This window comes from Ornithorhynchus anatinus, chromosome 14 (genome assembly GCF_004115215.2).
Source record: "Ornithorhynchus anatinus isolate Pmale09 chromosome 14, mOrnAna1.pri.v4, whole genome shotgun sequence".
Taxonomy (NCBI): Eukaryota; Metazoa; Chordata; class Mammalia; order Monotremata; family Ornithorhynchidae; genus Ornithorhynchus; species Ornithorhynchus anatinus.
The window spans coordinates 19,135,474-19,163,253 of record NC_041741.1 but is presented as its reverse complement, the minus strand read 5'-3'; the positions used below and the strand labels follow the sequence as shown (position 1 = coordinate 19,163,253).

The following is a 27,780-nucleotide window of genomic DNA, read 5'->3' as shown; positions in this document are numbered from 1 at the left end:
CACGAAAATCAACACGATCAGGTCTGAGCTCCCCAAAGTCACCCCTCCGCCTCTCCCCTCCCCCCCAACAACCCCCTCCCCTACTTTCCCATCCTTCCCTGCAGTATCCTCAGAGGAGATCTCCTCCCTCCTCGCAAGTGCCACCCCCTCCACCTGCGCCTCGGACCCCATTCCCTCTCACCTTCTTAAAACCATCGCCCCTGCCCTCCTCCCTTCCTTAACTTCTATTTTTAACCACTCAATCTCCAAGGGCTCCTTCCCCTCTGCCTTCAAACACGCCCACGTCTCCCCCATCCTAAAAAAACCCGCTCTTGACCCCACTTCCCCCTCCAGTTATCGTCCTATCTCCCTACTACCCTTCCTTTCCAAAATCTTAGAACGAGTCGTCTACAATCGATGCCTAGAATTCCTTAACTCCCATTCTCTCCTAGACCCCCTCCAATCTGGCTTCCGTCCCCTCCACTCTACCGAGACTGCTCTCTCTAAGGTCACCCATGACCTCCTTCTTGCCAAATCCAATGGCTCCTACTCCATTCTGATCCTCCTTGACCTCTCTGCTGCCTTTGACACTGTCGACCATCCCCTCCTCCTCCGTACCTTATCTCACCTTGGCTTCACGGACTCTGTCCTCTCCTGGTTCTCCTCTTACCTCTCTGGCCGATCATTCTCGGTCTCCTACGCTGGAGCCTCCTCCCCCTCCCATCCTTTAACTGTTGGAGTTCCTCAAGGGTCAGTTCTTGGCCCTCTTCTGTTCTCCATTTACACTCACTCCCTCGGTGAACGCATTCGCTCTCACGGCTTTGACTACCATCTCTACGCAGATGACACGCAGATCTACATCTCCGCCCCTGTCCTCTCCCCCTCCCTTCAGGCTCGCATCTCCTCCTGCCTCCGGGACGTCTCCACCTGGATGTCTGCCCGCCACCTAAAACTCAACATGAGCAAGACTGAGCTCCTCATCTTCCCTCCCAAGCCCGGTCCGCTCCCAGACTTCTCCATCACCGTGGATGGCACGACCATCCTTCCCGTCCCGCAGGCCCGCAATCTCGGTGTCATCCTTGACTCGTCCCTCTCGTTCACCCCACACATCCTATCCGTTACCAAGACCTGCCGGTTTCACCTCTACAATATCGCCAAGATCCGCCCTTTCCTCTCCACCCAAACGGCTACCTTACTATTACGGGCTCTCGTTATATCCCGGCTAGACTACTGTGTCAGCCTTCTCTCTGACCTCCCTTCCTCCTCTCTCGCCCCGCTCCGGTCTATTCTTCACTCTGCTGCCCGGCTCATCTTCCTGCAGAAACGATCTGGGCATGTCACTCCCCTTCTTAAACAACTCCAGTGGTTGCCTATCGACCTCCGCTCCAAACAAAAACTCCTCACTCTAGGCTTCAAGGCTCTCCATCACCTTGCCCCTTCCTACCTCTCCTCCCTTCTCTCTTTCTACCGCCCACCCCGCACGCTCCGCTCCTCTGCCGCCCACCTCCTCGCCGTCCCTCGGTCTCGCCTATCCCGCCGTCGACCCCTGGGTCACGTCCTCCCGCGGTCCTGGAACGCCCTCCCTCCTCACCTCCGCCAAACTGATTCTCTTTCCCTCTTCAAAACCTTACTTAAAAATCACCTCCTCCAAGAGGCCTTCCCAGACTGAGCTCCTCTTCCCCCTCTACTCCCTCTGCCATCCCCCCTTTACCTCTCCGCAGCTAAAGCCTCATTTTCCCCTTTTCCCTCTGCTCCTCCACCTCTCCCTTCCCATCCCCACAGCACTGTACCCGTCCTCTCAACTGTATATATTTTCGTTACCCTATTTATTTTGTTAATGAATTGTACATCGCCTTGATTCTATTTAGTTGCCATCGGTTTTTACGAGATGTTCTTCCCCTTGACGCTGTTTAGTGCCATTGTTCTTGTCTGTCCGTCTCCCCCGATTAGACTGTAAGCCCGTCAAACGGCAGGGACTGTCTCTATCTGTTGCCGACTTGTTCATCCCAAGCGCTTAGTACAGTGCTCTGCACATAGTAAGCGCTCAATAAATACTATTGAATGAATGAACAAATACCAACATTATTATAATGTATGATTATATATTAGATTATATAATTGATATTATATATCATTATATCTTATTATATCTTTTTGCAAAGTAATCTGAACAGATAAGAGAAGCAGCCTGGAAAGAGCGTGGGCCTGGGCGTCAAAGGACCTGGGTTCTAATCCCAGCTCTGCCGACTGTTTGCCGGGTGACCTCGGGGAAGCAGCGTGGCCTAATTGATAGAGCCTGGTCCTGGCAGTCAGAAGGTCATTGGTTCTAATCCCGGCTCTGCAACATATCTGCTGTGTGACCTCGGGCAAGTCCCTTAACCTCTCTGTGCCTCAGTTACCTCATCTCTAAAAAATGGGGATTAGGAGAGTGAGCCCAATTTGGGACAGGGAAGGTGACTAACCTGAATAACTGGACTACTACCCCAGGGCTTAGAACAGTGCTTGGCACATAGTAAGCACTTCACAAGTACCGTAATTATTTTTATTAAAAGCAGCATGGCTCAGTGGAAAGAGCATGGGTTGGGGAGTCAGGTGTCATGGGTTTGAATCCTGGCTCTGTCACTTGTCAGCTGTGTGACTGTGGGCAAGTCACTTAACTTCTCTGTGCCTCAGTTACCTCATCTGTAAAATAGACATTAAGACTGTGAGCCTCACGTGGGACAACCTGATTACCCTGTATCTACCCCAGTGCTTAGAACAGTGCTCTGCACATAGTAAGTGCGTAACGAATACCAACAACATTATTCTTATTATTAAATCGCTTCATTCTCTTTTTCTCTGTTTCCTCAACTGATTTTACGTCATCATTATCAGCAGCAGCAAGAGCAGCAGCAGCAAGGGTATTTATTAATTCAATAGTATTTATTGAGCGCTTACTATGTGCAGGGCACTGTACTAAGTGCTTGGAATGTACAATTCGGCAACAGATAGAGACCATCCCTGCCCAATGACAGGCTCGCAGTCTAATCAGGGGAATTTATTGAGTGCTAACTCTGTGCAGAGCACTGTGCTGAGCTCTTTAGAGAGCACAACAGAGTTGGCAGACGCGTTCCCCGTCCACAATGATCTTTCAATTTAGAGGGTACGACAGACATGAAGGTCAATAAGTAATTGAGAATATATAATTTAAATATACCTTTATATTAAGCACTTAAAAATATGTGCATAAATTCCATAGCGGTTGCCCCTCCTGATGTGGATTGTGAACCCCATGTGGGACCAGGACTGTGCCCGACCTGATTAACTTGTATCTACCCCAGTGCTTAGTACGGTGTTTGATGCGTACAAATATAATAATAATAATGACAATTTACTACAATATACTGTAACCACTCAGAAAAGGCAATAGTTAGTACAGTTAAAAGCTCACTCACGATCTGTATATGAGTAAAGTGTACTTTTTTCATGGTTCTCTCCTAGATGAAGGTGGAGACGGGTGGCATCTGAAATACTTTATTAAATTTTGGTGCTAACTGACGTTTAAAAAGGATAATGGGGCTGGAGTCCTAAATGGGGTCTATCCAGTGAAAAAGCTAACATCCTCCGTGTGTTTCTCAAATGCTTATTAAAAGGCTCGGAAAGAGCACGTTCACTGAAAACTACTTGACACGGGCTCTGCTAACAAAAAGGCCTGTTTACGTAAGACGTGTGGGTATAATTACTTGTCAGATGTGTTTCTGTACTTGTTCTCATGTGTGTTCTTAGATACATCCCTTCTTCCTGTTATTTCAAGTTGCAATCTGGCCAAACCTAGTGCTAAACTAAAGTCCTGAGGCCTTTTCTCACTCATTCGCCCCCTCCAAGTGTGTATGAGAGGTCTTTGGTAACGTAGCAATCCAAGACAAAGAGGATCACGCTGCCGGAATCAATCGGTCAATCAGAGAATCGTATTTATTGAGCGCTTAATGTGTGCAGAGCACTGTAATAATAATGATAACAATAATAATAATAATAATGTTGGTGTTTGTAAAGTGCTTACTATGTGCCGAGCACCATCCTAAGCACTGCGGTAGATACAGGGTGATCAGGTTGTCCCACGTGAGGCTCACTGTCTTAATCTCCATTTTAGAGATGAGGTAACTGAGGCACCGAGAAGTTAAGTGACTTGCCCACGGTCACACAGCTGACAGGTGGCACTTGGGAGCGTACAATATAACCGAGTAGTAGAAAGGTTCCCCGCCCCCAAGAAGCTTACGGGGAGATAGATGATAATATAAATTAGCTCAGCGGAAAGAGCTCGGGCTTGGGAGTCAGAGGTCATGGGTTCGAATCCTGCTCAGCCACTTGTCAGCTGTGTGACTGTGGGCAAGTCACTTCACTTCTCTGTGCCGCAGTTCCCTCATCTGTAAAATGGGGGTTAAGACTGTGAGCCTCACGTGGGTCAACCTGATCACCCTTTATCTACCCCAGCACTTAGAACAGTGCTCTGCACATAGTAAGCACTTAACAAATACCAACATTATTATTATTATTATAAACGTATGAATTAGGAGTCTGTACATAAGCGCTGCAGGGCCGAGCGTGGGGTGAATAAAGGACACAGACCCAAGCGCAAGAATGACGCAGAAGGGAGTGGGAGAAGAGGAAATGAGGGTTTAATTGGAGAAGGCCTCTGGGAGGGGACTCTGAAAAGACTTTAAAGGTGAGGATTGTTTGTTGGACACAGAGTGGGAGGGAGGCAGGACGTGGGCGAGGGATCGGCCTGAAGGGAGATGAGATCGAAGTACAGTGAGTAGGTTGGCAGGAAGATCGTTCCTAATTACCTAGCGTGGCCTAGCCAAAACACAACCCGAAAACCCGCATTCTAATGCAGGGAACTGAGTATTTGGACATAGCCGGCTTTCCTTTTCAGAGGTCCTCTTTCGGGTGGTGAGATTTCAAAAATGGTTGAAAATAATGACTGAACCAAGATGGCCTTCTCTGCACTAGCAGGGGAAAGTTGTTCCTTACAACGCTTCTTTCTGCATTCGGTCCCGTACCAGGCCTGTCTCTCACCCAGTGGAAAAAGCCCAGGCTTTGGAGTCACAGGTCAAGGGTTCGAATCCCAGCTCTGCCACTTGTCAGCTGTGTGACTGTGGGCAAATCACTTCACTTCTCTGTGCCTCAGTTACCTCATCTGGAAAATGGGGATTAAGACTGTGAACCTCATGTGGGACCTGATTCCCCTGTATCTACCCCAGCGCTTAGAACAGTGCTCTGCACATAGTAAGCGCTTAACAAATACCAACATTATTATTGTTATTATTATTATTTTCCAGCCTGGCTCGGCATTCCTGTCTCGTCTCTCCCGATTCAATAGGTCTTACAAATCCATTTTCCCTGGCTCGCTCTCCCTTCCACCTCATCTGTTCGCTTGGATCTCTAACCTTTGGGCAAATTGTCCTCACCCCTAACCCCACAATACTTGCGTATTTATGTACCTATTTTTCTATGTTACATATACGTACAAATTTATTATTCTATTTATTTTATTTATTACTGATGTGTATATCTCTATAATTCTTTTTATTTATGCTGATGCTATCCATGTCTGTTTACTCGTTTTGACGTCTGTCTCCCCCACTTCTAGACTGTGAGCCCGTTGTTGGGCAGGGATTGTCTCTGTTGCCAAATTGTACTTTCTGAGTGTTTAGTACATTGCTCTGCAGACAATAAGTGCTCAACAACTGCGAATGAATGAATGAATGAATGAATGAATGAATGAATGTGAATTTCAGAAAAGAGGCCTTTTTGGGGAAGGACTCTTGGAGGAGGTGTGATTTTAATAGTGCTTTGAAGGTGTAGAGAGCGACGGTTTGGCGTATATGAAGGGGGAGAACTTAATAAGGGTTAATGATGAACTCTGTTCCCTCCCCCTACCCTCTTATTTTTCTATTGTAAACCCCTTGGGGGCATAGAACTTCCTATGGAGTCTCCTCTAGAGGATTTTCCCCAGCGCTCAGTACTAAATAAATACTCTTGCTACTAAAAGGCCAATCAAATGTAAGACATTAACAGGAAGGTGATAAGAAAAAAAGCAAAAGTTAGTTTCACCACTCTATAAGAACACGCCACAGTTATCCTTGGAATACCGGATGTGGATATGGCTGCTGCAGGTTGTCTCTGTTGCTGAATTGTACTTTCTAGAGCAGTGTTCCACACAGCGTAAGCCCTCAATAAATATGATTGAACGAGTAAACAAATTACTTATTCCTCTCGACGTCTGTCTGCCGTTCTAGACTGTAAGTTCCTTATGGGCAGGCAATGTGTCTGCTAATTCTGTTAGCATAGTACTTAGTACAGTGTTCAATAAATACCACTGATGGATTGATTTGACACCATCGAAACACCAGGACCCTGGCAACTGGGTAAATTCTGGTGTCCCGAGGAATTCACCATGATCCTCGGGGTGTTTTCCGAGGGTGGAGGTGGTCAAGATTGAGTGGCTGGCCCTTCTGAAGGGAAGCCGGGCCGCAAGGTAAGCCCGATCCCGCTCGGCCCACTCCATGCCTCCATTCTTGAGAATGCAATGAGGGATCCGGAATCTGGAACCAAACTCACTCCCTGGGACACTCTTAGCATTCCTCGAGCTACAAGCATCGTCGAAAATCTTTGAGACAGTCATTCAGGAACTGTTGGGTTAGGATGACTCTGATCTTTGAGGGATCTGTCACATAAAGAAATACAAAGGATCAGGAGTCACACTGTTGATTTGGAAACATCAATAAATCTGACACTGATGGAAGAGAAATGAAGTTATCTTACCAGCCAACCATGCAAGACCTGGGTTCAAATTCTAGCTGCCCCACTGGCTGGGTAACTTTTCGGAGAAGCAGCATGGCTCAGTGGAAAGAGCATGGGCTTTGGAGTCAGAGATCATGAGTTAGAATCCCAGCTCTGCCACTTGTCAGCTATGTGATTGTGGGCAAGTCACTTCACTTCTCTGTGCCTCAGTTCCCTCATCTGTAAAATGGGGATGAAGACTGTGAGCCCCACGTGGGACAACCTGATTCCCCTGTGTCTACCCCAGTGCTTAGAACAGTGCTCTGCACATAGTAAGCACTTAACAAATACCAACATTATTATTATTATTATTTGCAAAAGCCATGTAACTTTTCTGGGCCTCAGTTTTCTCACCTGGAAAATAGAGATGAAATAGCCATTGATTCTCCCCATTAGAGAGTGAGCTCTATCTGAGCTGTGTCCAGTCTAATCATGTTTCATTTCCCCCAGCGATTCATATAGAGCTTAGCACATTGTGAGTGCTTGGCAAAATGCTACAATTATTAAACCATACCCACAACCGTAGATCTTCACCGGCAGTATAGAGTGACTGTTTGCGATTATAAAAAAAAATGATTTTTCTTGGTGAAATACACTGGCACCATTTCTAACCTATAAAACGTGGTGGAAATAATTATGACTTACGTGTGGAAAACATCTCTAACCTTTCAGTATTTTAAATGCTTCCTTATTTTATGGGCTACACAAAAGGAGTTGGCATGTTTATAAAGAAATAAAACTCGTTTTGCAACTTGAAAAATAACTGGGAAAGAATTTTTGTAGATAAGAATTGGAAAATCAAAAGATCAACTCTTAATTGTGTATCTCCTGTTTCAAGAATTAGGTCGTATTCCAGCTAGCAAAACGGCATAAAATGACGATGAGGTGGAGGAGGAGGATGAAGATAATGGAGTTTCCCATCAGAAAAAATGAGGAGCAACGCCTAGTGGAAAGAGCACCAGCCTGGGAGTTAGAACACCTAGTTTCCAATCCCGATTCTGCCTCCTATCTGCTGTGTAACCTTGGGCAAGTCACTTCATTACTCTGAGCCTCAGTTTCCTCACCTGTAAAATGGGGATTCAATGCCTGTTCTCCTTCCTACTTCAACTGGCAGCATCATGTGGGAAAAGAGCAGTGCGTGACTTGATTATCTTGTTTTGGAGCCCAGTGCTTAATCCAGTGCTGCGCTTCGGACCCCATTCCCTCTCACCTTATTAAAACCATCGCCCCTGCCCTCCTACCTTCCTTAACTTCTATTTTTAACCACTCAATCTCCAATGGCTCCTTCCCCGCTGCCTTCAAACATGCCCACGTCTCCCCCATCCTAAAAAAACCCGCTCTTGACCCTACTTCCCCCTCCAGTTATCGCCCTACCTCCCTACTACCCTTCCTTTCCAAAATCCTAGAACGAGTAGTCTACAATCGATGCTTAGAATTCCTTAACTCCCATTCTCTCCTAGACCCCCTCCAATCTGGCTTCCGTCCCCTCCACTCTACCGAGACTGCTCTCTCTAAGGTCACCCGTGACCTCCTTCTTGCCAAATCCAATGGCTCCTACTCCATTCTAATCCTCCTTGACCTCTCTGCTGCCTTGGACACTGTCGACCATCCCCTCCTCCTCCATACCTTATCTCACCTTGGCTTCACGGACTCTGTCCTCTCCTGGTTCTCCTCTTACCTCTCTGGCCGGTCATTCTCGGTCTCCTTCGCTGGAGCCTCCTCCCCCTCCCATCCTTTAACTGTTGGAGTTCCTCAAGGGTCAGTTCTTGGCCCTCTTCTGTTCTCCATTTACACTCACTCCCTCGGTGAACTCATTCGCTCTCACGGCTTTGACTACCATCTCTACGCAGATGACACGCAGATCTACATCTCCGCCCCTGTCCTCTCCCCCTCCCTTCAGGCTCGCATCTTCTCCTGCCTCCGGGACGTCTCCACCTGGATGTCGGCCCGCCACCTAAAACTCAACATGAGCAAGACTCAGCTCCTCATCTTCCCTCCCGAACCCGGTCCTCTCCCAGACTTCTCTATCACCGTGGATGGCACGGCCATCCTTCCCGTCTCTCGGGCCCGCAATCTCGGTGTCATCCTTGACTCATCTCTCTCGTTCACCCCACACATCCTATCCGTTACCAAGACCTGCTGGTTTCACCTATACAATATCGCCAAGATCCGCCCTTTCCTCTCTACCCAGACGGCTACCTTACTGCTACAGGCTCTCGTTATATCCCGGCTAGACTACCGTGTCAGCCTTCTCTCTGACCTCCCTTCCTCCTCTCTCGCCCCGCTCCGGTCTATTCTTCACTCCGCTGCCCGGCTCATCTTCCTGCAGAAACGATCTGGGCATGTCACTCCCCTTCTTAAACAACTCCAGTGGTTGCCCATCAACCTCTGCTCCAAACAAAAACTCCTCACTCTAGGCTTCAAGGCTCTCCATCACCTTGCCCCTTCCTACCTCTCCTCCCTTCTCTCTTTCTACCACCCACCCCGCGTGCTCCGCTCCTCCGCCGCCCACCTCCTCACCATCCCTCGGTCTCGTCTATTCCGCCATCGACCCCTGGGCCACGTCCTCCCGTGGTCCTGGAACGCCCTCCCTCCTCACCTCCGCCAAACTGATTCTCTTCCCCTCTTCAAAACCCTACTTAAAACTCACCTCCTCCAAGAGGGCTTCCCAGACTGAGCTCCTCTTCTCCCTCTACTCCCTCTGCCACCCCCCCTTCACCTCTCCGCAGCTAAACCCTCTTTTTCCCCTTTTCCCTCTGCTCCTCCACCTCTCCCTTCCCATCCCCACAGCACTGTACTCGTCCGCTCAACTGTATATATTTCCATTACCCTATTTATTTTGTTAATGAATTGTACATCACCTTGATTCTATTTAGTTGCCATTGTTTTTACGAGATGTTCTTCCCCTTGACTCTATTTATTGCCATTGTTCTTGTCTGTCTGTCTCCCCCGATTAGACTGTAAGCCCGTCAAACGGCAGGGACTGTCTCTATCTGTTGCCGACTTGTTCATCCCAATCGCTTAGTACAGTGCTCTGCACATAGTAAGCGTTCAATAAATACTATTGAATGAATGAATGAATGAATGAATAAGTACTTAACCTAAGTGAGAAGCGGCGTGGCTCTGTGGAAAGAGACCGGGTTTGGGAGTCAGAGGTCATGGGATCGAATGTCGACTCTGCCACTTGTCAGCTGTGTGACTTGCCCACAGTCAACTTCACTTCTCTGTGCCTCGGTGACCTCATCTGTAAAATGGGGATTAACTGTGAGCCTCACGTGGGCCAACCTCATTACCCTGTATTTACTCTAGTGCTTAGAACCGTGCTCTGCACATAGTAAGCGCTTAACAAATACCAACATTATTATTATCATTATCATTAATATTATTATTAACAAATACTTGCCTTGTGCTGTCGAGTCATCTCCAACCTGTAACGATGCCGCAGACACGTCTCTCCTAGAATGCCCTGCCTCCATCTGCAATCGTCCCGGTAGAGTATCCAGGGAGTTTTATTGGTAAAAATCCAGAAGTGGTTGACCATCACCTCTTTCTGCATGGTCAGCTTGAGTCTCCGCCCCTGACTCGCTCCCCTGCCTCCGCTGAATTTTGACTTATAGCAGATGGCCTTCTGCTGGCCAGCCACTGCCCAAGCTCAGAACGGAATGGGTAGGCCTCTGCTTGACTCTCCCTCCCGTCGCTGAGACCGATAGAGTACTGGAAACTCTCCAGGTGCGACCCTGAGAGGGGATAACAGATACTATATTACCCTCATTATTATTATTTCTATTATTATTATTAATGATGAGCCTCTTTTTTCTCTTATTCCTGGGCCACATGATGTGATGAGCAAATAGGCAGGTCGGGGGCCGGAATAGCATGTGGCAAAGACTGTCATCTTTGAGCCAGCTCCAGGAAGAATCAGGACTAGAATTCAGGTCTCCTGATTCCCAGAGCATTGCTCATTTTCCTGAACCGGCCAGAGAGGTAAAGAAATAGCCACTATTTACTGGCCGCCCTATTTTTTATCTTCTAGTTCTACAAGTGTCTAAAAACCCTTCCATATTTACTTTTGTGGTTTATGATCTTAGTAAAAAAAAGTCAATAAAAACACAAACTATATATCTTACAAATAGCTACGGTTTATTCATGAAACCTACTGACATAATAGAAACCCACTTATCCCAACAGACTCAGTTCAGAATAACTTTCTCGGTTCTGTTGATTGATCATTCCATTCTTGATCTACCTGAGAACGTAGGACATTTAAGCTCTAGACATAAACATCCACGCCCTAAAAGTGCTCATCTAATTTACAGTACAAATTGAAATGGTGGAAATGTAATTAATCGGGTTTAAATACTGAGTAAGAAACAAAGAAAAGGAAAATAGACCTGCAGGGGGACCTTTTGGCATCTCTGTTAAATCCGCTAGAGTATAAACTGTAACCCTGACAGAGTAAGATATCAGTACATGCAGAGAAAACATTTAGGGTGACCTTGAAAAGAGTAAACACTTTTAATTTCCCTGTACTAATGATATAAGAGGATAAGAGCATTAGTTTTTATTCAAATTTAAGTAGGTGGTGAACGGTGACTTCTTCTCATATGCAGAATAAGCAGTTTATTTACCATGTCTTTACTCTTGCATTTATAAAAAAAAACTTTGGACTAAGCTTATTTGAGGACTCTGCATTTACATTATTAAAATGACACCTTCCCGGGATCAAACAGTGGAAATAATAAGCTTTGCAGGCACAAACAGTTATCATTATTCAAGCTAAGAAAACTTTTTTTTTATGTTTCTCCCCTATGTTTCTTCTAGCCCTGTTTTGTTTATTCAATCGCCCAATAGTGTTTGCATTTCCCCTCTTTCCATTTGCCTAGCAATATAACCCGAGCAAAACGGTGTTTATCCTTTTAGGCCTCTGTTTGCTGATCTCGGTGCATTTGATTAGGAAACCAACGACACTACTCTATCAAGATATTACTTTCAGCTGGTGACATGCTTGATTTTATTTTCCCAAATTCACTCTCGGTTAGTAATCGGGATTAGTTACAGATTGCAAATAGGGGGAGCTTAGTGGAAAAACACCTCTGAGGTTCTCAAATATCACCAGCAAGTTGGAATCTCTGTCAAAAATTGCAAACAAGTGTCGCTTTATATACATGTATGCATATATACAACACAGACATTGATAATATAGTGGCATGTGAATGAGATTAAAGGTATTTTATTGTAAATGACTCTTCGGTTATCAAAAGTTCTGTATGCAGTTTGCTTTAAATTATTTTTCACTTGTCGCTTTGAGTTCACCATGCATTGAAAGAAAAAAGTTGTCTCCTCCACTAGAGGATACGATCCTCAAGGGCAGGGAACATACGACTTCCTTATTCTGTACTTAATAATAATGTTGGTATTTGTTAAGCGCTTACTATCTGCAGAGCACTGTTCTAAGCACTGGGGTAGATACAGGGTAATCAGGTTGTACCTGCCAAGTGCCTGATACACATAGCTCGCCGTACCGGGATCATTCAATAAATGTTACTACAATTACTAAAAGACACTTCAGTTTTCCACCCCTAGCTCGGGAAACACCTCTGATCCCTCCACCTCCCTCTAAATCAATTCAGATTTAAAAGCTCCATCGACTTCATCCAACAGAAAGAAAAATCGGGCAGTGGCCAGGAAAGAGGCCTGGGTACGTTTCCTTGAGGATGAATGTTAATCCGACTGCTTGAAAAGAGCACAGAGGAGTCTGAGGCTCTGTGGTACGGTTCTATGACAGTTGGATACATTTCGCTTCCTGCAACGTGCTTGCTGCGTGCATTTCTGTGTGACTTGCCCATCTTATCATTGCCACATAAGCCTTTTTATCCAGTTGGGTATTTTTCTTGATTCTCCTCTATATGAACTTTCAAGTCTCTGACCCAGTACCCTACCTCTTCACCTTAGGTATCTCGATGGTTGGGTCCTTGGGCAGAGAGTGCCGCCTTGATGGAGGACAAGAATCTTGGGGGACCCAGACCATCAACTCAACATCCTCCCTTCTCTACAGAGAATCCCGCCTTTGTCTTGGGAAGCTGGTTTCCCTTAGAAACAGGGACCACCCTCCTCTCAGCAGCACCCTTTTCCTCCCTAAGACCTCCCCACCTGGACGGTGGACTCAAGCCAGCGCGGAGGCCGGGGGACACCGCAATAGCCAAGTAGGTCGGAGGGAAAAACTGAATGAGCACTTTTCCCATTTCGATGTGTGGTAAATCAAAGAACTCAAGTAAAAATGTTTTAAAATAGAAAATAAGTAATTATCGATAGCTGTAAAGTATTATTTTACCAAAAAAGGTACATGTTCTAATTCATATGCCACTCTATTTTTGACTGGCAAATTGATCCAGCGAAGCTTCATTTTGACTACTGACCCTGGCATGTTCCAGCTGACTACCTATTCATACATTTCCTGAATTCTAACGTGCTTCGGTCTTGTCCAAAATCATCGATTTGTTCATGAAAAAAAGCACAGAGTGCCTAAAATGTCCTTATCACTGTATGCAGCAGGACAAGAGCATACGCCCGTTATGACATTGATCTATATGTCTATTTATCGCTAAAATCAGAAATAAAACCCCACGATTTCTAATTGAAATATTATTTGCTTTTGCCAGAAAGATCTAGAATTAAAATAATATTTGCTCATACCTGGTCAATTACGAAAAATTTTCACCCGTATTTTTAAATTGACATTTTTCTCCTTAGTGCCATCTTGTGGTTTGCTTAATCAGAATAAATAGGATTTTGCCGGGGACGGGGCCCGTGTTAAAGTTGTCCCGTTTGGAATATCCTTTGTTGTCCAGGAAACTATGAAACAAGCCTATAGTGCCCTATTTCGGGCCATTCAGGAAAAGAGAAAACTCCATCGGATATTGAAAGTAATGGAATCTACTACCAGATCGATGTTCATTTACAGAATAATCAATAAACGTCTCTTGTACAGTATAAGTGACCAGTTGGAGCCTGTGATTTTGCCATAGGAAAATACTCTTTTATCTTGGGAACACTGTTTTGGCAGTGGTGTTTCATTAGAATTGAATGTAGGTGATGGGAAACGTTGCCTTATCCCATTTTTAGAAAGAGCTGCTGAATCAGATTCAATCTAGAAGGCAATTTGCTAGTAATATTCCAGCTAGGCTTGCATTTAATTTCTTCCTTGGGTTATTTTTAATTGTAATGGCATTTCTGAGGGATAAAAGGAAGAATCAAAGGGGCAGAAGTTGTGCCCCTGCATGGAGAGGTAGAATCTATTTTTATCGTAAAAAGTGCTCGGCTTTCCCAGACCCTTACAGTTATTTTTTAATGGTACTTGTTAAGTGCTAACTATGTGCCAAGCACTGTACTAAGCACTGGGGCAAATACAAGATAATCAGGTGGGATGCAGTGCCTGCATGAGGCTCACAGTCGAAGGAGGAGGGAGTAGGATTTAATTCCCGGGATACGAATGAGGAAATTGAACTCCAGAGAAGTGAAGTGACTCGACCAAGGTCACACAACAGGCGTACGGCGGAGTCGCCATTAGAATCCAGGTCCTCTGACTCTCCACTCCTAGGATCCTTTCCTTTAAGATCAAAAAATGCTTTGAATTGTCAACAACAACCACAGTTTGCATTTGGAAAACTACCGAGTTGACTACGCGTTCTGTGATGGATGATGCAACGTGTCTAAATGGTGTGAACTTTTAAAAGAGTATGATGGTAAAACAGTAGCATTTAAAGAAGGTGAAAAGGAGGCATGAATTGCTCATTTTGCACGTGTAAGCGGTCAGGTCAGGACTGCTCTTTAATGAATACAAGTGGAAGTCCGCAGCATAAGTTATTCAAAAAGCAATTTTTCCTGGATACACAGTAAGACCTCTATATTTGACTTGTAACCTCGATGGCTACGCTTTCAGTTATCTGTGCTGAAAGCACCCAGGCAAAAACGTAATGCACGGTATTTTTACAGGATTGCTAAACTCCCGTTACGGCCACAGACCAGTCGAGTATTAGGGATGAGATTGTTAAGACTAAATTGAACTTCCTCTTCGCTCTTTAATTCAGTCCTATTTGCACTCTGAATTTTTCGCAAAGGCTGAAACTTCCCATTTGCCCTCTCAGCTAGATTTGTTCGATGCAATTTAACCCATTACTGAAGAGAATGGCGATGGGACTCTTTGCCATCTGATTTGGGCAGTACCACTGATGATCCAGACACGGTATTTCTTAGAGCCACTGATGTGTGATCTTGGGAAGATTATTTAACTTCTCCGTTCCTTACTTTCCTCATCTGTAAAACAGGGAATAATTTTTCTTTCTTACTTGGACTGCCAGCCCCCCGGGGGACAGGGAATGTGCCCCACCCAGTCATCTTGTACCTGCTGCAGGGCTTTTTACAGTGTTTGGCACATAGCAAGCACCTTAAAACGCTATTATTGTTATTAATATTAATAATATCATCAGCATCCAGTCAAAGGAGCAAAGTTTCCTAGGCATCAGAGCAGTCATCCTAACTATAGAGAGCTGGGAACGTTAGGTGAAAAAAAAATGCCTTTTCTGTAGATAATTGCAAGCAAAATTCAAAGTCAAAGGAAACAGAAGACTAGGTACTTGTTCACTATGGATTATCAATCACTAATGCAATTGACATTTCAGAGTGTGCCCTCGACCAAATACTTAAATGCTGAGAGGGAAAAAAAAGGCTTCGACTGTGGAGGCATTTCTCTTCCGAAGAGGGAAGAAGCAATTAGAAGACTTCTGAGGCTTCATCGGCACTCCCAGAAAACACCTGCCTATCAAACAGAGTGCAGGGGCAATTAGGAGGTCTGCCCAGATATCCGATTTGACAAAAAAACCCCGCTCTCTCTGCACTCCCTCAACCTGTCACTTTTCGGTCTCTCAGTGCTGAATTGCTACAGAAAGTGTTTTGGTCCAAATCCCCCTATTGTTAGCTAACTAGCAGATGGGCTACAATGAGGAATACGAAGAAAAATTGGAATTCGGTCAAAAGGCCTCATCCTTTCTGTTGCTTGCCCAGTGATTTGAAGGACCCGGTCGAAAATGTCTCCAAGACCTTATTCCGGGTAGTGACTGATGGCCCAAGTCTAGCATCCTGGAATTGGAAATCCGATTGTTTTTCCCTGGACCGGCATTCTCGTCTGCCACTTTTCCACTCAATCACTCCAGTTGATTCCATCTCTCCCCGTTGGTGTGGTGTTTTGCACACAGAGGAGCTCTCGTCATTGGTAAACTTTGAAATTTCACTCTATGATCTTTTAGATCCATTATGGGATCATAAATCAAACCCTCTAGATTGTAAGCTCACTATGGGCCGGGAATGTGTCAACCAAATCTCTTATTTTATACACTCCCAAGCACTTAGTACTGCGCTCTGCATACGGTGAGTGCACAATAAATATGATCGACCGAAATCGATTTTGACACCAGTTCCCAGAGAAGTGCAATGTTTACACTTCTCTGTCCCTAAAAGTCTACCGCTCCACTTTGTTCCCGGCTTTTATTGAGCTTTCTAGCCACAAGAACATAGTCTTTGATCCGATTCTTACTAATTTTCTTGAGAGTTCTGTGTGGCAATTTGCCAAAATTTCATTGAAAAATTGAAATACATAATAATAACATTATTTATTAAGTACTTACTATGTGCCAGGCACCATTCTAAGCGCTGGGGTTGATACAAGGAAATCAGGTTGTCCCACGTCGGGCTCCAGATGAAGTAACTGAGACACAGAGAAGTTAAGTGACTTTCCCAAGGTCACGTAACAGCCAGGTGGCAGGGTGGGATTAGAACACACGACATCCGACTCCTAAGCCGTGCCACTAGGCTGTGCTGCTCGTCTTACATCCATTGGCTGCCTTCTTCCACGGTGCATTGAGCCATTGAAGAGCTCCAGCGGTTTAGTGAGGCATAATTTCTTGTCCTTGCCTTTTACGTGGTTTCTGTGATTTTATTATTTCATCTTTCTCTATTTTTCTGTCACCAACTCTCCCTAGTCCCTTTAGATTGCGTGCCTTTTGGAGGACAGGGATCGTGTCTAATTCTCATCCATGAATTTTTTTCCAATCCTTCATCAACGGAACCTAGTGAGGCTTTTGTTCCTTGGTGGATCAAAACTGAGATCCTACCTTGCTTGAGAGTCAGAGGTCACGGGTTCCAATCCCAGCTCCACCACTTGTCTGCTGTGTGACCTAGGGCAAGTCACTTCGCTTCTCTGGGCCTTAGTTGGCTCATCCGTAAAAAGGGGATTAAGACTGGGAGCTCCTTGTGGGACAACCTGGTTACCTCGTATCTACTTCAGCGCTTAGTACAGAGCTTGACACGTAGTAAGCATTTACCCAAAACCATCATTATTATTATTACCCGTCTAACCAAAAATGAGCATCAGTAACATCAATCCTTTATTTAGGGTACCTAACGGGAGATCTGGAATTAGGAATTCTATCCAGGACCCATCCCGGCTCTGCCACCTGTCAGCTGTGTGACTGTGGGCAAGTCACTTCACTTCTCTGTGCCTCAGTTCCCTCATCTGGAAAATGGGGATTAAGACTGCGAGCCTCACGTGGGGCAAACTGATGACCCTGTATCTCCCCCAGCGCTTAGAACAGTGCTCTGCGCATAGTAAGCACTTAACAAATACCAACAATATTATTATTATTATTTAAGAGCTCAAAGGAGACCCAGCAGCCGTGACTGAACCAAACTTCCAAGCAGCCTTGGATTCGAATCATTTGCCTCCTGACTACCCTAACTGGGGGAGTCTCTCAGTATTCAGTTTTTGGTGTCCGTCTATTCTCCATTTACACCCACTCCCTTGGAGAGCCCATTTGCTCCCCTGGATTCAACTACGTGATGGTTCCCAGATCTCTATCTCCAGCCCTGCTCTCAGCAGTCTCGTGTTTCCTCCTGCCTTCACGTCATCTCTACTTGGATGCCCCACTGGCTCCTCAAAATCAACATGACCCCAACCCAAACCCTGCCCTCCCCTTCCATCCTCCCTGTCTCACAAGCCCGGAACCTTGGCATTATCGACTCATCTCTCTAGACCAACCCACAGATTTAACCCATCACTAGATCCTGTCAGTTCCATCTTCACAGCGTCATTAACATCCACCCTTTCCTCCCCAGTCAAAGAGCTACACCTCGCTACAAGCATTTATTTATCCTATCCCACCTTAATTATCGCATCAGCCTCATTACTCACCTCCCTGCTTCCTCTCTCTCCTCAGTTCAGTCCAAACTTCATTCTGCTGCCCCAATTATTTTTTTACTAAAGCAGTCGGTCCTCAGGTTTTCCCACTCCTCAAGAATCTCCAGTGGCTATCCACCCACCTCCACATCAAAAGGAAACTCTTTACCATGGGCTTTAAAGCACTCAATCATATTGCGCCCTCCCATGTTACCTCTCTGATTTCTCCCTACAACCCAGCCCGTACATTTGCTCCTCTAAATGCCGACCTATCCAGTGTACCTCAATCTCATCTATCTCACCACGGACCCCTTGACCACCTCCTGCCTCTGCTCTGGAACAACCTCCCTCTTCGTATCTGACAGATTATTACTTTCCCCACCTTCAAAGCCTTATTAGGTTGACATCTCCTCCAAGAGGGCTTCCTTGACTGAGCCTTCATTTCCTCTCCTCCCACTCCCTTCTGCTCTTCCCTCGCTCGCACCCTTAATTCATCCCACTCTCATCACCATACCATGACTGTCCTGGGGCAGTTCACCTGTGTTCATCCATTCATTTGACTGAGTGATGACTGTGCGCAAAGCATTCCATTAGGCAACTGGGAGAGTATAATGAGAGGCTAAGGCTAATCTTGAGCTTTATGATCTTCTGGACTAGAGAGACGGACAAGAAATTTTATATTTATGGGGGTAGGAGGAGGAAAACATATACAAGTGGTAAAAGCAAGATTATCCAAGATTAATCCTTGAAAGACACACATTGTGAAGAAAGTTATTTTTAGCTCAGTCACCTATCTCTCATTAATTGGGGCAGGACTTACCCAGGTTCTAAGTGTTGACTTGGTTGCTCTTAGTTAGAGTTGTTCTTTGATGTATGGGGCCCCAGGATGAAATTTTCACTGGAAAATTGCTCTCCCCAGATGTCTTAACATAGACGAACCTGGCCACTCTATGCTGCAGGTGCTAACGCCAGGAATCTTGATCTTGGACGTTAATGCAAGAAGATATTTATGACCCCGAGATTTTCTGGGGTTTTTTGTGTTTTAAAAGCAAACTTAATTTTTTTGTCTTTCGCTATGAATGCTTTTTCACCTATATTTTCTAATTCTAAACACTTGTTCCGTTCATCTGTAGTTGTCTGGTATCTGTCTGGTTTCGGAAGTGGGAGAGTGATGACTGTGGAATCTTTTTCGAAGAACAAACAAAGGTATGACTGAGAAAGCCCAGTAAGCAATGGCTATTAATGTTCTCTTTTGTCTTCTAGACAGAAAATCAAAGCTATTTAAAGTAAAGGATGTGTTTAAAATCAATGTATGCCCACAAGTTAATGTTAATGTTTACAAACACGTTCTACAGCTCGCAGATCTTATTTTTAAAATATGTACTTTTGGAGAGTTAGGAACAGTGTCTTTTTCTTTGTCATATTCAGCTGAACCTGGTGATATTTTTCGCTGCCTCCATGCCAACTCTGTTGTTTGAGAATTGGTAGCCCACATAAACACCTCGGATATGAAATAAACTCTTGTAAACCAATCAACCGTACCAAACTTTGAAAATATCCCAAAGATAATATTCCTGATCATATTGTATCATTTCCCCAAGATTTGCCTGACACCACACTCTTGTTGAAAATGGAGACAGAAAATACACTTCCTGGGTGAGCAAATAATGGATCTTCAGCTATAATGAAACGTGAAATCCCCATTATGAAATGGTTAAAGTAATTCTTCAGTGCAAATTCTCCAGAATTGTCTTGTACTACTGATGCTAGATCAAATTACCCCTATCAAAAGATCAGATGTTTATACCTGGTTCTACTCCCCTCCAGCTACCTTATGAATATTTTTCACTGCTTAGAAGGGAAGACTCTGCCTCGTGACATATCCTTCAGGGCTCCGGTTGGATTAATTTGAGGACCAATTTCCCTCTTACACTAAAAACAGGGCCACAGTTTTTTCAAACATTTTTTTCGCGAAGTTTGTGCTGATTTCTTAACGCTTAATTGGGATTTCTCAGTGATCGAGAGGGAATCATTTCATTATTTCAGAATTAATTACTTTTCCAAAGGAACCAATTTGCTCCTTCCTCTGCCTGTATGATTTAAGCACACTGTATTTACTCTCCGCCTTTAATTGCTTGCCACCAAATCCATTGTCCCCTCACGATTTGGTTTTCACCCCTTTCACTCTACCGAGATGGGGTTCACTCAGGCCTCCAATGGTCTATTCTCCGTCAAGTCTATTGGTTTTACTGAGTCCTAATCTTCCCTGGCCTCCTAAACTTATGGTGGGCCAGGAACGTGTCTGCCAGTTCCATTGCACTGTACTCTCCCAAGCACTTCGTACAGTGTTCTGCACATAGTAAGCGCTCAATAAATACAACCGACTGATTGATCTCTCAGTCCCTCTGACCATTCCCATCTCCTAAAAGCACTCTCCAACTTGGCTCGCCAGTCGCGGGCCTCCCTCAGTTCTCTTATTCCTCAGTCTCCTTCTTCAAGCTCTTCTTCCTTCTCTCATACAATAGTATTTGTTGAGCTCTACTCTGTGCAGAGCACTAAACTAAGTGCTTGTCAGAGGACAGTAGAGTTAATAGGCACCTTCTCTGCCCTCAAAGAGCTCACGATTTGGTGGGGGACACAGACGCTAAAATAATTTACAAGTAGGAGAAAAGAGTAACGTGAAGATAAGTGCAAGAAGGGGTAGGCTGCCTAGAAGGTGCAGAAGTGATGAAGTGGGAGTTAGGGGAGGAAATAGCCTGGAGAGATGAGAGGTTAATCAGGGAAGGCCTCTTGGAAGAGATAGTTTTCCGGAGGACCTTGAAGATGGGGAGAGCAGTGTCCGCCAAGACGGTGGGTATCCACCAGATTTTGGAGAAGTGATGTGATCTTAATGGAAATAGCACGGGCTGGGGAGACGGGGCGCCTGAGTTCTAATCCCCGCTCCACCACACCCCTGCTGGGTGATCTTGGGCAAGTTGCTTAACTTCTCTGGGTCTCAGTTCCCTTAACTGTAAACTGGGGACTTAATACCCATTCTCCTGCTCTCAGCCTGTGAGTCCCAAGGATTATATCTACTTCAGTGCTTAGTATAGCAGTCGGAACAAAGAGCTTATAAATAACATCATTATTATTGTTATTATTCCTTTATTCTTCCTCTACGTCTGCTCTCTCAGGGAGTTTCAACAACCGCCTCTCTGTTGGTGAGTCCCAAATCAAACTGAACAGTGGGCAGAGACAGCGCATCTTCAACAGACTTCCAGGACCACAAGCCGATGGGGTCTGGGGACATTACACACCTGTGCTCAGGGCCACGACTTATCACAGCACCACCAACACAATGCATCCAAAAGTGTAACAGTTGGTCAGAGCCACCTGGCCCCATCTGTCCATCACTACCAGGAGGCAGGGCCTGGACTGCAGAGAGAAACTGCAACAGACACCCTCCCAAGAGCCTGGCGGGCCTCAGGTAGCCCATCTGGGACCCTTCGTCGGATGAGGCATGGGGGGACAGACCCGAGAAGGCCACAGAACTGATCCCCCACCCTGAGGGGATTGAAGGGGAAAAAGACTCACCTTATAACCCCTGACCTGATGACCCTCTCCTTTCTTCTCCCTCCCTCATCTTTTCCCTCTCCTCCCTTTTTCTCCTCTTCTCCCCTTCTCCTGTCAGTAGCTGCATCTGGTGCCGTGAAGCATCTCTGTGGCACAGTGATGTCATCACATTAGGCTGTGCTCAGCATGACAGAATGATTTTCTGTCTCACGAGGATGGCTCAGAAAAACTCAGTATCCCTGGGTCCTATGATGACAGGAATAGTCTGGTCCAGCAGCAGTCTAGCAGAGTCGGGGTCGAGGCATTTAAAACTTAGATTTTAATTGAGTAAACTATGTTAAAGTGCATTTAAATCACATGACTGGTTTGGGGGGCATCAGTTGCTCACAAGTTTCATTCTGTCTGGCTCTTCCGAGCAAGATGGCTGGCGACCCTTTTTCTAAACCATCACTGGACATACACCTCTCGAGTTTTCCAAATCCTCCAAAGGCTACCAATTTCCTTCCTTCCTTTCCTCATTCAGTCGTACTTATTGAGCGCTTACTGTGTGCTTGGGAAGTACAATTCAGCAACAAAAGGAGGAGATCCCTGCCCACAGCGGGTCCTTTCACATCAAGCCAAAACTTCTAACCCTTCTAACCCTGGGCCTCGAGGTTCTCCTTTTTTCACTTAACTAGAACATTCTAAATCAACTGCATTCAGATGATCTGATATTCTTCCCACACTTCCTGAATTTTAGTTTTCAAATGTGTCTGGTACCGGGGAAAATAAGTATAATGATCTCCAACAGTCATAATAGAGGGTGACAGGAAATAATAGATACCGGTCTATAAATACTGGAGAACAAAAGTTGTGCCAGTTTTATATATATATATATGGAAATATATATATATATTTTGAATTGTGAGGGAATATTTGGAGGAGTCTTAAGGAGGTCTAGCCGAAACACTGACAGGATTGACTGCAATGGATTATTCCTGTCTTGAACATCACCACATCATCATCATTCTGCTGGATGACCTCCCCCACTCCCCCAAAATGACCTACAAAGGTAATACTTCTCTAAACGTTGAGCTCAGAGTCAGTTAGGCACTATCAATAACAACAACATTTATCGTGTTTGTAAAGAGTTTCAAGCACTTTACGTTTCAAGCACTTTCTAAGCCCTGGGGTAGATACAAGTTAATTAGGTCAGACAGTATCCCTGTCCCACATGGGGCTGACGGTCTAAATAAGGAGGGAGAAAAGGCACTGAATCGCTTTGCAAGAGGGAAAACTGAGAGAGAGAGAAGTTAAGTGACTTCCCCCCCACTCACATCCCAGTTGAGTGACCGAGCTGGGATTAGAACCCAGGCCAGTCTGTCACATTTACTGAGCGCTTACTGTACTGAATGCTTGGGAGAGCGTGTTATAATAATAATATTGGTATTTGTTAAGCGCTTACTATGTGCCAAGCACTGTTCTAAGCACTGGGGTAGACACAAGGTCATCAGGTTGTTCCATGTGGGGCTCACAGTCTTATTCCCCATTTTACAGATGAGATAAATGAGGCCCAGAGAAGTTAAGCGACTTGCTCAAAGTCGCACAGCAGACAAGCGGCAGACCAGGATTAGAACCCATGACCTCTGATTCCCAAGCCCGGGCTCTTTCCACTAACACTGTAACAGACACATTCCCCACCCACAGTGAACTTACAGCCTAAGGGGGAGACAGACATGGGAGGCAGACATTAATATAAATAAATGAATTACAGATATGTGCACAAATACTGTGGGGCTGGGGGCCAGGGATGAATAAATGGAGCAAGGCAGGGTGACACAGAAGGGAGTAGGAGAAGAGGAAATGAGGGCTTTGTCGGGGAAGGCCTCTTGGAGGAGATGTGGCTTCATTAAGGCTTTGAAGGAAGAGGTAGTAACCGTCCATCAGATAGGAGGGGGGAGGATGGTCCAGGTAGGGGCAGGACAGGAACGAGAGAGACAAGATGGAGGTACAGTGAGAAGGTCAGCATTAGAGAAGCCCAGAGCGTGGGCTGGGTTGTAGAAAGAGAGTAGTGAAGGGAGGAAGGAGGGGCGAGGTGATTGAGAGTTTTAAAGCCAATGGTGAAGAGTTTCAATTTGCTACGGAGGTGGTTAGGCCACCACCAGGGTTTCTTGAGGAGTGGGGAAACGTGGCCCACCATGTTTTCGCAGAAAACGATCCAGGCAGAAGGGTAGAGTATGGCCCCGAGTGAGGAGAGACAGGAGGAGGGAAGTCAGCAAGGTGGCTGTTACTGTAAATAATAATGTTGGTATTTGTTAAGCCTTTACTATGTAGAGAGCACTGTTCTAAGCACTGGGGTAGATACAGGGTAATCAGGTTGTCCCACATGAGGCTCACAGTTAATCCCCATTTTACAGATGAGGGAACTGAGGCATAGAGAAGTTAAGTGACTTGCCCACAGTCACACAGCTGACAAGTGGCAGAGCCAGGATTCGAACCCATGACCTCAGACTCCCAAGCCCGGGCTCTTTCCACTGAGCTATTCAGCTTCTCTGATCTCAAGCCCGTGTTCCTTCCAGTGGGTCACACTGCTTGCTAGAGCCATCGTTGGCCTGTGCTCTCTCCCCTCTCCCAAATTCTTCTGCCAAACTGTTAATCACAAATTTATCTCCTCACACCCAGCCCACAGGGGCCGAGGGACCTCAGAAGCTGGAAGTGGAAAGCTTGCGCTCACAGCTACCTGGCCTCTGCGAACTATGGAGCTTGGGAGGGTCGTCCTTGCTCAGAGAGTCTTTCCTGCTCGGGAAAATCTCCCAGGTGCTTCACACCTTCCTCCCTCCAGGAGTCACAGGTTATCTTACATTCATTCAACAGTATTTATTGAACGCTTACTAGGTGCAGAGCACTGTACTAAGCGCTTCAATGTACAATTCGGCAACAGATAGAGACATTCCCTGCCTCATGACAGTCATCAGACATGCTCACAGTCATCAGAAACCTGCCTTCCAAAGTGGCTGTAGGAGTTTGAACCAAAGACTGTAGACCAGAATTAGAGGAACATCAGAATGACCCCCTTTAATGCTTGTCCATCAACTATTGCCCTGATTCTTATCAATAATAATGATATTTGGTTAGGGCTTAACATATGCTAAGCACTGGGATTGATAGAAGGTTGGATTTGGACACCCTCCTTCATCAGACTCACAGGAGGGAGAATAGTCCCATTTGGCAGAAACGGAAACTGAGGCACAGAGAGATCAAGTACCTTGCCCAAGGTCACAGAGGAGGCAGATGGAAGAGCTCGGATTAGAACTCAGGTCCTCTGACTCACTAGGCGAGGCCGCTTCCTCTCTTTTTAAATTCTCCACTGTCGGAACTTTGTTGTCCACATTTTTTTTCCATTTTCCTATGTCTGAACTCCCCCACTCATATTATGTGCCCCTAACCAGGGACCATATCAATCATGTCCCTTCTGACCCTGCCTGACTACACACCCATCCCTCAATAGAGAAGGGCTCACCCTCAAACCTGACCTTTTCAGCAATCTTTATTCCCCTGCCCCACTGCCCATTTATCACTCTCAACTCACCCCACCAGCAGTCAGCCTTGGATCATTCCAAGGACCGTGGTCTTGGTCGGCTCCTGGTCCCGTGTGGCTGGACGGAGCCGGCGGAAATCCAGGCAACCGGCCATCTTTTGCCACTGCAAATTTATTCTGTCCACTCTACGTTGGCTCCCTCTTCTGCTACCCAACTCTCGTTCTCCCTCAGCGACTCCCATCCCCACCACCTCCGCCCACCTATACTCCCTTCTCAAGGCCCCGGTGTCCACTAGGCCTCCCTTCCCAAGCCAGGGTGACCTCACCAATTTCTCCGTTGGTTAACTTAAAACCAACAGGTGTGAACTTCCTCGGCTCTCCGTCGCCTCCTCATTCTAATTATCAGGCAGTCAGTCAATCGATCAATTGTATTTATCGAGCGCTTCCTATTTGTTCCAACTAAGCAGTTGGAACAGTGCAACACAACAATACGACAAACACATTCCCTGCCTAAAATGAGTTTAGAGTCTAGAGATTCCCCTTTCTCGTCTTTATCTTGCTTCTTGAGTGTTTCTCAAAATAATAATAATAATAATAATAATGTTGGGATTTGTTAAGCGCTTACTATGTGCCAACCACTGTTCTAAGCGCTGGGGGTGATACAAGGTCATCAGGTTGTCCCACGTAGGGCTCGCAGCAGCGTGGCTCAGTGGAAAGAGCCCGGGCTTGGGAGTCAGAGGTCATGAGTTCGAATCCCAGCTCTGCCACTTGTCAGCTGTGTGACTGTGGGCAAGTCACTTCACTTCTCTGTGCCTTAGTGACCTCATCTGGAAAATGGGGATTAAGACTGTGAGCCTCAAGTAGGACAACCTGATGACCCTGTAACTACCCCGGAGCTTACAACAGTGCTCTGCACTTAGTAAGTACTTAACAAATACCAACATTATTATTATTATTATCCTCATTTTACAGATGAGGGAACTGAGGCCCAGAGTAGTTAAGTGATTTGCCCAAAGTCACATAGCTGACAAGTGGCAGAGTGGGGATTAGAACCCATGACCAGAAAAGATCCATGACCAGAAAAGAACCCATGACCAGAAAAGATCTCCCAGCTGCTCTCTTAATCTAACCTTTTTACCTGCGACTATGACCCAATCCTATCTCACCTCTACAAAACGTGTTTTCCCACTCTGCTCCCCTCCCACAAGGCTATATTCAAACTCTCCCTCTCTGATGGAGCTTTCCCTTTACCCTCAAACATGCTCAAGGCTCCCCCACACTCAAATCCTCTTGATCCCACAACCCCCTCCAGCTAAAACCCCAACTCCGTACAGCTATCCCTGCCCAAGTTCTTAGTGGAAAGAGTGGAAAGAGCAGGGGCTTAGGAGTAGGAGGACATGGGTTCTAATCATGGCTCCACCGCTTACCTGCACTGTGAGCTTGAGAAAGCCACTTAACTTCTCTGTGTCTCAGTTACCTCATCTGCAAAATGGGGGAGAAGACTGTGAGTCCCACTTGGGACAACCTGATGACCCTGTATCTCCCCCAACGCTTAAAACAGTGCCTGGCCCATAGTAAGTACTTGACAAATGCCATTATTATTATTAGCTACTGCTTTCATTTCATCTCCATCAACTCTCCCCCCGACCTCCTATAATCACATTTCTAACCCCTTTACTCCACCAAGGCCTTACTCCTAATAGCCAAGTGAATTCCTAATAGTCAACTTTATCAACTTTGTCCCAATCCTCCCTGACCTCTCGACCCTATAGAACTTTCCCCTTCCCATCCATGGAATATTATCAGTCTGTTCTACAATTCCCCATCTACTGTGCAGTCCTTAACTTTAGCTGAGAAGCAGCGTGGCTCAGTGGAAAGAGCCCGGGCTTGGGAGTCAGAGGTCATGGGTTCTAATCCCTGCTCTGCCACTTGTCAGCTGTGTGACTGTGGGCAAGTCACTTCACTTCTCTGGGTCTCAGTTACCTCATCTGTAAAATGGGGATGAAGACTGTGAGCCTCACTTGGGACAACCTGATTACCCTGTATCTACCCCCAGCGCTTAGAACAGTGCTCTGCAGATAGTAAGCGCTTAACAAATACCAACATTAGCCATTCGGCAAGGCTGTGTTCTGGGTCATTTTGGTAAACTTTCTTCTCACTTAACACATTCTCTCAGAGGACTCATCTACTAAGGAATCACCCCATTCCCAGCACCATAGCACTTACGCCCATGTACTCTTCCAGAAATTATTTTAACGTCGGTCACCCCGTCTCGGCGGTAGGTTCCATGTGAGTGGGGATTGTGTCTAGCAATTTTACTGTGTTGTACTCTTCTAAGCACCTAATACAGGCAACAAGCACTTAATAAATGCCACTCATTGATCGATCGATCGCCACTTGGTTGGCCCACCAGCACTTCACACTCAGTAAATCTAAAAAAATTTACTCTTTCCCCCTTATCTTGCCTTACGCCGTCAAGTCGACTCCATTCCATTGCGACCCATGGACACATCTCTCCCAGAACGCCCCATCTCCATCTGCAATTGGTGAGGTAGTGGATCCATAGAGTTTTCTTGGTAAAAATCCACAAGTGGTCTACCAAAGCCTCCTTCCTCACAGTAAACTCGAGTCTCGGCCCTTGACGCCCCCCCGTGCCTCTGCTGCCCGGCAAGGGTGAGTTCTG

At 45.8% G+C, this 27,780-nt stretch overlaps 1 protein-coding gene across 1 annotated transcript in view; it reads right to left on the bottom strand.

The window, feature by feature from the left end:
* The window catches only part of TRHDE (thyrotropin releasing hormone degrading enzyme), a 418,324-nt gene extending 411,681 nt beyond the window's left edge, over positions 1-6,643 (bottom strand). The window contains exon 1 of the mRNA XM_029079309.2: positions 6,336-6,643. Within this exon, the coding sequence (XP_028935142.2) occupies positions 6,336-6,643 (308 nt within the window). The remainder of the gene's footprint in view (positions 1-6,335) is intronic.
* Positions 6,644-27,780: the final 21,137 nt, after the last annotated feature.